This window comes from Haliotis cracherodii, unplaced genomic scaffold (assembly GCF_022045235.1).
Source record: "Haliotis cracherodii isolate W230 unplaced genomic scaffold, xgHalCrac1.p SCAF_6, whole genome shotgun sequence".
NCBI classification, from domain to species: Eukaryota; Metazoa; Mollusca; class Gastropoda; order Lepetellida; family Haliotidae; genus Haliotis; species Haliotis cracherodii.
The window spans coordinates 51850456-51863492 of NW_027266319.1; the positions used below are offsets into that span (position 1 = coordinate 51850456).

The 13037-nt window shown below is 42.4% G+C and overlaps 1 protein-coding gene across 1 annotated transcript in view; it reads left to right on the plus strand.

Annotated features, from left to right (window-relative positions):
* The window catches only part of LOC139446487 (uncharacterized), a 31441-nt gene extending 20481 nt beyond the window's left edge, over positions 1-10960 (plus strand). Inside the window, exon 2 of the mRNA XM_071227796.1 lies at positions 9862-10960. Within this exon, the coding sequence (XP_071083897.1) occupies positions 9862-10960 (1099 nt within the window). The remainder of the gene's footprint in view (positions 1-9861) is intronic.
* The last annotated feature ends 2077 nt before the right edge of the window (positions 10961-13037 follow it).

The window sequence follows — 13037 nt, forward strand, 5'->3', positions numbered from 1 at the left end:
CACAGGTCCCGCTCTATTGATATTTCACGAGTCAAAACGGCAGTCAAACCTTCCGGTGTGCACGAGGTCAGTTCCATTATCAGACCCGAACTTAAACACATGTTTAAAAAAGTGGAATCCTGTTTCTACAAGAACGAAATAAGATTTCCGAGTATAATTTTTGAGACGAACATTAAACCCCAAAGACTCGAGGAAGGAATTGGGAACTGCGCACGTACTCTTAAAATTGATACCTCGTTGAGACATGATGTTTTGTTGTCACACACTCTGTGAGAAATTTTCGCCTCAATGGCGCCTGTCCTTGACCCTTAACCTTCTTGAAAAATGAGTATCTATATATATATAACCCAAATCATAGATATGAATAGCTGGAAAACATTATGTGTCAAAGGTTAACGTTAATCAACGACTGCGTTATAACGAAGACTGTGTGTGAATCAAGCGTACGGCTGCTTTTGTAGAATACGTGAGCACATTTATTCAATATAAATATTTCTAAATTCAAAGGGATATGCTAAAACATGAAACGCCATGAACATGCCGCGCAATCTGAAACAGGAGATTGGCGTTTGATGTATCAACCTGATCCATCAATTTTTTTTCCATGAAATAAAAACGGAACATGATCTAATCAATGTGCCATGGGTGGTTTATATCAATGATGTTCATAACTAGTAAGATTTCATGGAGATTTACGATTTATGAGATTTTTTATCATCCAAACTTTTTGCATAAATCTAAATCACATGGCTGCTTGTCAATATCAGAATCAATCGTGGTGAATTCAATATCATCTCACGTCGGAATAAACTTCCGGGTAAAAAACTTTCATAAACTTGACAGTGGCTAAAAATTAAACAAACAAGAAATAGCTGTTGGATGGTGATGTATTTGATACGGGTATCATAGTTGTCTTTTGGAACTTACGTTTTCAGTGTTACGGCGACTGTTGGACCTAATTCAGCCAAATAACGTCTTGATAACGTTTGTAATTTTCTGGTCAAATCCAATTTTCAAGGCTTAGTGTATACTTTCTATTAAGCAGACGTGCACAATGGCAGTGTGCTTTCGCCAAACCCTTGGTCACGTGACAGACATGTGACACCTAAGTCAAATTATGTCATTTAACACCTGCAGAAATAGGGTCGTTTTAAAAAAAATCTATGATTTAATTGAAAATCTTTAGCGTTACAACAGCTCATGGATATCTGAAGCTTATTGATAGACTTGTTTGTTGGTAACTACACCTAGATTTACTTGCCATTGTTAATCAGAGGTTTCAAATCGGAATAAAATACATTTGATTGTTGTTCGCATTTTCGCCTCTGTAAACTCATTACAGTCGGTCAGTTACTCTGTACATTTGACATTTGATATTTTCATTGCAACCCCATATTATTATATGGTTTACGCTAGTCGTAGAGTAGTCGCTTTTACCGACCCTAGAGCATATAATTTAAAAAAAATACACTCCATTCTATTTACACCCCTTTCTCGGCACTAGCGGGGACATGGGTGACCCAGTCGTCTACGGCGCCGCAATTCGCTTTGCAGAGTTGCGCACCTTGGGCATGCCAGGAACGTATGATTCTGGGTTCGAATCCCAGTTTCCCCCGAGTATGGTTTCTAGGTTTGTCAGCACCACACCCCTGCTCTTGGGTTCCACCAAAGTGGTAAACGTCTGAGACCTGCATCACTTCGGGCTTTTCTCCCACATCAAACAGACACACTGTGAAAAAATGGAATACTGTTATAAAATCTCACTCACTCACTCTCAGCTCTCGTAGCCTACACTCACTGTCGGCTGCTGAGCCGAGAGGTCATCGAACGCTCCCTTATAGAATTACATGTATTTTTTATTTAACCTCACACTTAACTTTATTTTGGGGACTCGATGTTAGTCAAGTAGCGCTAATATCGCTTTGAGGAACGAGCCCAAACGCTCATCACCTTCGTCGCTCTTGGTTATGTCGAGCGATCTGGATAGACACGCTGATAAGGTGAGCTAATCAATGATAAACCATGGCTGACACGAATAAATTAATGTCTGTGATAGATGTAAGCAACTGTTTGACAACTGAAAATCTAATTGCAGATAACGGCTTAAACATTTTGAAATATCCGTTATCATATGTTAAACATGCCAAAAACACGATAGTAAGGAAATATACAACAGTTCCTCATCATTTTCACACCGTGTACACATAAAAAACCCAAATAATCCTCAAACAATTTTAAATTCAACTTTAAGAGATAACATTTTAAATTCTGTTTCAGTAAAGTTGTCATTTTGTAAGAAACTACATTTTTACTTTTTATATGTAACCTCTTGCCACCTTGCCAAAACCTGACACGGGTGTTTACTGAAATATTGTAAACTGTTGTAAATAATTTCCATTAATCTATGCCCTCGACTTGACATCGTCGTTATCAGTGCAACCCCACTTGAACCGCCATTGGCACGGGATGCTATTTACAGATTAAAGGCGTTATAATGAGGTGTAAAAATGTGTACTGGCTATTTAAGTGAATTTAGGATTTGGTACAGATAAATTAGTATCAGCTGAATGCTTCGTATATGATGCTACGATTGATGGAATCTTGTTCGACCACGTAAATATGGTTGTTTTTTTTATCCATCGGGTTAGAAATAGCCGAATTAATAAAAATCGTATGTGCACTTGTACAAATATCACATCAAGCGCACCAGTGTACTGTTACGTCATCCGGGCGGCATTGTTGACGTCATTCGAATCGGATTGTTACGTAAGGTCGGAATGATGTTACACTAGAAACGGCGTCATAGCTGAAGAATGTGATTAATAAAGAAAGTATTATCATCGCTGGTGTGATACTGAGTTTGCGAAATTCGTGTAAAAGATCCTGTATTACCCTCACTCTCGCTCGGAAAATACAAGAATGCTGTCACTCTTATCGTAAAATTAGTATGACACACATGCTCTTAAAATATTCTCTATATGTCGCCCGTCGATGCAAGGGTATTGGTACAAATATTTTCAGTAATTCTAACTGAACAGAATAGTTTCTGTTTCAAGCTGTTTTCTTATTCATGCTAATTGTTCCATTGTGGTCAAGCAAGGTTACATCATATCAACGCACTATCGCACATAATTGAGGATGACGTCATCCCTTGATCATGATGTCACAGTTGTTTATGGTGACATCGAGCGAACAGTAGATGGACAGAACTGATGTCTTCGTTTGTTTGTTTGTTGTTTAACGCCGCACTCAGCAATATTCCAGCTATATTACGGCGGTCTGTAAATAATGGAGTCTGGACCAGACAATCCAGTGATTGAGATCATGATCCACGCAGTTGGGATACGATGACATGCATCAACTAAGTCAGCGAGCCCGACCACCCTATTCCGTTAGTCGCCTCTTATGACAAGCATAATCGTCTTTTACGGCAAGCATAGGTCGTTGAGACCTCTTCTACACTTATGAACAGGAAACCCACTTTATTTTTATTTCCTAAGAAGAAAAAGAAAAAGAAAGATTAACGTGCGTGCAGCATGGGCTGTCTAACCTTTATAACATGATGCTGACAATCAAGCGCCATGGTCAAAATATTTCTGTCGGATGAAAACAAAGACGCGTCGGTTATTGGTAAAGATATATAAGTGAGGTGAGGTGTAATGGGGTTTAACGACGCTTGTACTAGACCGGACTAATGCCGCTGTTTGTTGTGCCTTCCACTGAGTGAGTGAGTGAGTATGGTTTTACGCCGCTTTTAGCAATATTCCAGCAATATCACGGTGGGGGACACCAGAAATGAGCTTTACACATTGTACCCATGTCGGGAATCGAACCCGGGTCTTCAGCGTGACGGGCGAACGCTTTAACCACAAGGCTACCCGACCGCCCCTGCCACCCACTGAGAACCATGCCGCAGTTTTTTGTCAAGATTTCTGCACTCAGACACAGAATACTGACTATGACCCGACCAGTTCTTGTTTTACACTTAACGCCAGACAGGGTAACGAAGAGGGAAACGTCTTTTGGCATGACACGGTTTAGAATCGAATCCCCGACCTTCCGCTCTCCGGGCAGAAATGAGTAAGTATTGTTTTACGCCACTTTTAACAACTTTCCTTTTATGTGTCGACAGGGGTTCCAAGATTTGACTTCACATTCTTTGACCATATGGGGAATCGAACCAAGATTCTAGACGTGATGAGCTGACACTTAAACCACTGGGTTACCCGACATCCCTCAAGTGTTATGATTTTTTGTTTGTTTTTTTAACGCAATATTCCAGCGGTATGACGGTCTGTTAATAATCGAGTCAGGACCAGGCAATCCAGTGATTGACATCATGAGCATCGATCCACGCAATTGGGATACGATGACATGCACCAACCAAGTCAGCGAGCCTGACCACCCGATTCCGTTAGCCGCCTTACGACAAGCATAGTCACCTTTTACGGCAAGCATGGGTTGCTGAAGACCTATTCTACCCCAGATCTACACGGGTTCAAGTGTTATGAAGGCTCACAGGTGGGGTCAGGTAAACAACGCCAGGGACAGATGCCAACAGTAAACTGTTTAAGGCGGGGTCAGGGAGATGGCGTTTACCGCCTTTGACGCTGCCCAGCAGTCGTTGTTGTCGGCGTTCTACCAAAGGTTATCATGATGCTGTTGATCGTCCCTGTTGCTTTCTTGCATTCAACAATGGCGATCAGGTACTTGATGTGTATTAGAAGCAGGTGGGTACTTGAAGTGTGAGACTTTACCTATGAGGTTCAACATCGTGTTCAAAATTATAGCCCACTGAGATACCATGCCGCAGTTTAAATGAATACACCTCTCAGACACAGTATACTGACTCCCAGCCGACCAGTCCTTGTTTTAGCCCCGTAATGCCGTGCGCCAGACAGGGTAACAACAAGTACCATCTTTTTACGTCTTTTAGTATAACGCGGTTGGGGATCGGACCGTTACCTTCCGGGCAGACGCTCTATCCACTAGATCGCGAAGGCGGACGAAAATCCAAGCTCTAAATAATATATATTTTCTCTTGTGAACGTTTTGGCAAATAAACATTACAATGCAATGGAAAAGGTTTGATTAATTTGAAGTTAAAGTATGCTTCCAATCGCAACATGTCTGTGAATTGTGATCTTCTCGCACTTTCTCCGATTATACATCTTATGAAAAAATCATCAGAAGACTCGTTAGCATTCCGAGACAAAATAAAGTACCCCCGTATCCCCGGCTTTTCAGAACAGCTATAGGAAATGGAGATTGGTTGGTTACAGTGTGTGAAAGGTTTCATTGTGTCACGAGACCGAATGCGTTGATCGCTGCTCATGCTATCGGTCACTTGTTTAGGCTATAATAATGCTGACATTCATTCTATGGTTCAATAAACGTTCAGTTTCAAAAGAAGTGATACATGCGTAGTTGAACTGACAGTGTGTTTAAGATCGAGGTTCGACTCCACCGTAATCGAGTGAACGTGGTTTTACGCCGTTTCTAGCATATCACGACTGGGATATCAAGGGTAGGTTGCATACACGATGCACAATGAACTAAATAACGGTAGTTTAGGCTAGGAATCGAATTTTTAGTCAGTAGCCAGAGTTCTATTCAGTTCTATTCAGTTTTTGTATTGACGATGCGTTGGGACACAATTCGTGATTTATTAGAGCTGCATTCGTAAAGCTGCCTTGGTGATAGGTTAGATCATTACTCGCTTTGAGTGATTAACTACTAGACCTTCATTCGTCATTAGTTAGACCTGCATTCGTGATTAACAAGACCGCCACTCGTTATGAGTTAGACCTTCATTCGTGATTAACAAGATCGCCATTTGTCATTAGTTAGACCTGCATTCGTGATTAACAAGACCGCCATTCTTCATTAGTAACACCTGCATTCGTGATTAACAAGACCGCCATTTGTCATTAGTTACACCTGCATTCGTGATTAACAAGACCGCCACTCGTTATGAGTTAGACCTTCATTCGTCATTAGTAAGAGCTGCATTAGTCATGAACTTGACCTGTATTCGTCATTAGTTAATAGTTAGAGATGCATTCGTGATTAGTCAGAGCTGCAAAAGTGAGGAAACTACCAGATCTTCATTCGTCAATAGTTACACCTGCATTAGTGATGAACAAGACCTTCATTCGTCAATAGTTACACCTGCATTCGTGATTAACTACTTGACCTCCATTCGTCATTAGTTAGACCTGCAGACGTGACGAATTGGACCTTCATTCATCCTTAGTGAGAGCTGCATTCGTGATTGATCAGACCAACATTCGTCATTAGTAAGAGCTGCATTAGTGACTAACTAGACCTGCATTCGTCATTTGTTAAAGCTGCAATCGTGATTAACCAGACTTGCATTCGTATCAACCACCAGACCTCCATTCGTCAATAGTTACGCCTGCATTCGTGATGAACTAGACCTGCATTCATCATTAGTTAGAGCTGCATTCGTGATTAATAAGAGATGCATAAGTGATTCGTTGAGCTGCATTCGTGATAAATTAGAACTGCATTCGTGAACAGTTTGAGATGCATTTGTGATTAGAGCTAGATGATACGTGATTAATTAAAAGCCAAGTTTGTGATTAGTGAGAGCTACATCCATAAAGGTTGGAGCTGCACTCTTGATGAGTTCGTAATGCAACAATGACGGGTACAGTAGGGCGAATGGCTGTATGCATGTCTGAATTGTTAGACAATTGCAGCAGGGTAGTTCCATACTCTCAACGATAATGTAAACTTGCTAAAATACTCGACGCCCCAATTCTCACGGATTATTACACAACGGCAGAGAATAGCCCCCAGCAGCAAGACACCACCCAGAGAAGATGCTGGCGAGTGTTTACACAGAGCAGCGGCAACCATGTCAGCAATGCGTTGTGAATATCTTATTTCCATCGCCAGATTGTGGGTGATCGCTTCTGTTATAAGAGGCAATCGTCCCTTTACCCATACAACCATCCTGCACAACGGCCCGTGTTTAGTCTGCGGTAATATTATGTTCTCGCTACGAAGGCACTGCAACTGAGATAAGGTGAAGTCGCGGTCGTTAACGGTGGGGAGTTGCGATGTTGACGTTTCGAAGAAGTGGGGTCAGGGCTTTGCATCTCCTTTCAGGTCTTAACGGGGTTTTAATACACGCTACTAACATCGGGTTTCCAAGTGTAAATTCCAAATGTATTTCTGTACGTCTGAAAGGGTGATCGTAGGCTGAAATAGCTTTTGTACGAAAAAACATCAAATATTGTGTCGACAGAGAGTTTACATATTATAAGATAATTTACATGTCACTTTTGACCTCAGACCAAGTTAGGCCTCTGGATATATTTCTAATCGTGCGAAATGTTTTTGCTGGGTTTGTAAAATGTGCCCTTCTAGATTTCAGCTGTATATTCTGATGACAAGATATTCTCAGAAATGCTGCAGAGGAGTTGCCCTTGATACCAGAGGAACAGATTATCTGATGGAGGGGTAGCCTAGTGGTTAAAGCGTTCGCGCGTCTCACCGAAGGCCCTGCATGGTTTGATTCCCTTCATGGATCCAATATGTGAAGCCAATGACGTCATAAAGCAATTTTGTTCCTACACATTTAATAAAAGACTGATGCATCCAATCAGCGATCAATGTCATCTTCTAGTCAAAGGTCATCATTACCCCTTGGTGCCACTTTGGTGTAGCAGCGTTTCAGGTAAACAGTACTAAAAATATGGTGTTCAATCTTTGAGAAAGATTACTTCATAACATATTCTGCAATTTATTTAATTCAAAAGCGATATTTTGAAAGAGAAAAAAGTCAAAAGTGCTAGAATGTCGAGCTTTTTTTCGAAACACACGACAATCAATGGTTTGTTTGTTTGTTGTTTAACCCCGCACTCAGCAGTATTACAGTGATATGACGGTGGTCTGTAAATAATCGAGTCTTGACCAGACAATCCAGCGTTTGATATCATGAGCATCGACCCACGCAATTAGGATACACTGACACACATCAACCAAGTCAGCGAGCCTGACCACACGATTCCTTTAGTCGCCTCTTACGACAAGCACGGGTTGCTAAAGACCAGGGGCGGTCGGGTAGCCTGGTGGTTAAAGCGTTCGCTCGTCACGCCGAAGACCCGGGTTCGATTCCCGACATGGGTACAATGTGTGAAGCCCATTTGTGGTGTCCCCCGCCGTGATATTGCTGGAATATTGCTAAAAGCGGCGTAAAACCATACTCACTCACTCACAAAATCGACAAAGACCAATTCTAAGTCGGGTCTTCACGGGTCGGCAAGCAATGTGCATACCGACTATCACGTACTAAAATAGCATGATACTGTATGCTCGTTTGGGCATTAAGCAGAAATTGGAATGAACGGTCGATGATTACCTTGAAATGAAATAATTTAACGAAAATAAAAACACTGTTAGAAGTAGCATGGGCCGCCTTCCACTCCTTCAACGTACACTTTCGGCCTTCAAGATATGCGAGGAACGCCGGACATACTTGTTCTATGCGAAGTGTATTCCGTGTTGACAAATATAGGTTCGGCATTCTATTAATATCGGCGACTAGGTTGCGTCCTGACTAATTTTGTTGTTTTTAACAGGAAGCGGAAGTATGACAAGTAGTAAACCAGCACGTTACCAAAGTTATGTATTATGAACTTCCGGTCAGTTGGATCAATCACACGAGAAATCATTTAACGGATTGGGAATTCTAATTTTTGATAAAACATTTACGCTTGAAGAACAACTTCTCGTTAATTGCGGTTATTTCACAGGATTCAATTAACCTAGGCCAAAAGCAGTTTCGGAAGCATGCCATTAGTATTAGCACTTTATCTGGGGAAAATGAAAATGAAAACCGTGTATGTTAAAGCGGAACCGGATTCCATAATATGTTTGTAGTTTCGTCCTGCTTTGAAGAGTGCTCGTGCAGGAAGATGCCAGGATTTATGTGTCTACTTTGGTCGATGACGTCACAATAGCACTATGGTGTGTAATTGAAGGGGTGTGTTTCTTCCAGATAATCGGACGATCTTGCTATGTTGCAGGTAACCGACACCGGTCCGTAATAATTGCTGCAATAGCGTGCAGTGTGTACGGGCGTCTAAGAGGAACACGGGCATTACGATGGAATCAATTAACACGGGCTTTGTCAGGTGGCTTGCCATTCCTCCGCACGCTGATGGTGTCAGGCCTCGTTCTTTGAAGTAGTAGGTGATAGTGACAGAGGGAGCAGAGTGCTGGAGCATTTGTCTCCCTAACAGACGCCAGAGCATATATTGAATAAAACAATCACTCTCGTTCCATCCTCATCCTTTTCTCAACTTTAGCAGCTTACACTCATCCCCTTCTCAGCTGCAGCAGCCTATATTCATTTTCTTTTCAACAATAGCAGCCTATACCAATCCTATTCTCAGCTCCAGCAGCCTGTATTCATTCCCTTTTCAACAATAGCAGCCTATACCAATCCTATTCTGAGCTCCAGCAGCCTATACAATCATATTCTCAACTCCAGCAGCCTATACCAATCATATTCTCAGCTCCAGCAGACTATACCAATCATATTCTCAACTCCAGCAGCCTATACTCACCCGATTCTCAGCTCCAGCAGTCTATACTCATCCGATTCTCAGCTCCAGCAGTCTATACTCATCCGATTCTCAGCTCCAGCAGCCTATACCCATCCGATTCTCAGCTCCAGCAGTCTATACTCATCCGATTCTCAGCTCCAGCAGTCTATACTCACCCGATTCTCAGCTCCAGCAGCCTATACTCACCCGATTCTCAGCTCCAGCAGCCTATACCAATCATATTCTCAACTCCAGCAGTCTATACTCATCCGATTCTCAGCTCCAGCAGTCTATACTCATCCGATTCTCAGCTCCAGCAGTCTATACTCATCCGATTCTCAGCTCCAGCAGCCTATACCAATCATATTCTCAACTCCAGCAGTCTATACGCATCCGATTCTCAGCTCCAGCAGTCTATACCAATCATATTCTCAACTCCAGCAGCCTATACTCATCCGATTCTCAGCTCCAGCAGTCTATACTCATCCGATTCTCAGCTCCAGCAGCATATACCAATCATATTCTCAACTCCAGCAGTCTATACGCATCCGATTCTCAGCTCCAGCAGTCTATACCAATCATATTCTCAACTCCAGCAGCCTATACTCATCCGATTCTCAGCTCCAGCAGTCTATACTCATCCGATTCTCAGCTCCAGCAGTCTATACTCATCCGATTCTCAGCTCCAGCAGCCTATACCAATCATATTCTCAACTTCAGCAGTCTATACTCATCCGATTCTCAGCTCCAACAGTCTATACTCATCCGATTCTCAGCTCCAGCAGTCTATACTCATCCGATTCTCAGCTCCAGCAGTCTATACTCACCCGATTCTCAGCTCCAGCAGCCTATACCAATCATATTCTCAACTTCAGCAGTCTATACTCATCCGATTCTCAGCTCCAGCAGTCTATACTCATCCGATTCTCAGCTCCAGCAGTCTATACTCATCCGATTCTCAGCTCCAGCAGCCTATACTCATCCCAAGCTCAGCTCCAGCAGTCTATACCAATCTTATTCTCAACTCCAGCAGTCTATACTCATCCGATTCTCAGCTCCAGCAGTCTATACTCATCCGATTCTCAGCTCCAGCAGCCTATACCAATCATATTCTCAACTCCAGCAGTCTATACGCATCCGATTCTCAGCTCCAGCAGTCTATACCAATCATATTCTCAACTCCAGCAGCCTATACTCATCCGATTCTCAGCTCCAGCAGTCTATACTCATCCGATTCTCAGCTCCAGCAGTCTATACTCATCCGATTCTCAGCTCCAGCAGCCTATACCAATCATATTCTCAACTTCAGCAGTCTATACTCATCCGATTCTCAGCTCCAACAGTCTATACTCATCCGATTCTCAGCCCCAGCAGTCTAAACTCATCCGATTCTCAGCTCCAGCAGTCTATACTCACCCGATTCTCAGCTCCAGCAGCCTATACCAATCATATTCTCAACTTCAGCAGTCTATTCTAATCCGATTCTCAGCTCCAGCAGTCTATACTCATCCGATTCTCAGCTCCAGCAGTCTATACTCATCCGATTCTCAGCTCCAGCAGTCTATACTCATCCGATTCTCAGCTCCAGCAGTCTATACTCATCCGATTCTCAGCTCCAGCAGTCTATACTCATCCCAAGCTCTGCTCCAGCAGTCTATACTCATCCCAAGCTCAGCTCCAGCAGTCTATACCAATCTTATTCTCAACTCCAGCAGTCTATACTCATCCGATTCTCAGCTCCAGCAGTCTATACTCATCCGATTCTCAGCTCCAGCAGCCTATACTCATCCGATTCTCAGCTCCAGCAGTCTATACTCACCCGATTCTCAGCTCCAGCAGTCTATACTCACCCGATTCTCAGCTCCAACAGCCTATACCAATCATATTCTCAACTTCAGAAGTCTATACTCATCCGATTCTCAGCTCCAGCAGCCTATACCAATCTTATTCTCAACTTCAGCAGTCTATACTCATCCGATTCTCAGCTCCAGCAGTCTATACTCATCCGATTCTCAGCTCCAGCAGCCTATACCAATCATATTCTCAACTCCAGCAGCCTATACCAATCATATCCTCAACTCCAGCAGTCTATACTCATCCGATTCTCAGCTCCAGCAGCCTATACCAATCATATTCTCAACTCCAGCAGTCTATACTCACCCGATTCACAGCTCCAGCAGCCTGTACTTATCCTATTCTCAACTCTAGCAGCATTTACTCATCCATTCTCAACTTGGTGATGGAAGTGGTGGCGGTGGTAACCGAGGAAATGGCAATATGGTGGCCGTGGTTCTGGGGAGTGTAGAAGTGGTGAAGGACGTTTGTTTGTTTCTTGTTTAACGCCGTACACAGCAATATTCCAGCTATAGGAAGACGATCTGTAAATAATCGAGTCTGAACCAGACAATCCAGTAGTTTACACCAGGAGCATCGATCTACGCAACTGGGATACGATGACATGCTTCAATCAAGTCAGAAAGCCTGACCACCCGATCCCGTTAGTCGTCTCTTACGACAAGTATAGTAGTGGTACTGACAATGTTTTGTTGAGTGGTAAATGATGAGTGGTTCATTTTGACGGCATGGTGAACGCACAAGGATATATATACTACTAACAACAGTTGGTTCTTGATATTAGACGCTTAGTCTCTTAAAATATATAATTTTAATGAAAACAAATACATGTATTTAAATTTAAATTGAAAAGGAGCCCCAGTGAGATGGGAGTTTCATGTGGAAAAACTAGACTTGCTTCGTTAAGTGTTAAAGTTTTACTGTCAGGGCTGGGAAAAGCGAAAATAATATGCTTCAGGGACTGACTAGTGTTAATATGTACAGTACATACTGATTAATGTACAGTTTGTGAATCTGAAGGAAACATAGCGATTGAGTAATTCGTTATACAAATCACGTACGATTATTACGATTATATTCGACTCCGTTGTCAGTAGTTGTAGTTTTCTTTCAGGTGCACAATTGACTTGCATTTGCATGTGTTTGTGACTGGTGCCATCGGAGGGTAGGGACGCTCATCTTTTTGCGAACACCTGCTTTTTGATAGTGATTCATGAACAAAAGCTTGTGATATAGTCGGAATCGCACAAGAACAGTGCGCAACACTTCCCCCATGTTAGCTGTGATTCAGTGTCGTTGAATTGAAAGAATAAGACATGTCCTGCCAAAATAGGACAATGAAAAATGCCTATGACATGAAATAGATCAACAAGATTGATAATACACAATACATATGGCCGTTGGTAAATCTACACACCTCAATACTCTAACCCAAGCTTGACCTTACCCCAATCCGACTCAAAGATACCATCGTGAATGTCCACATCTAACAAACTACTGCCATCTAGTTTGTTTATGAGATCTAAATTACGATCAGATATCAGATACTTACATTCGACACCGTAGAAGCACTCTGGGCAGTGTTGGACTGTGGTCAGTGGG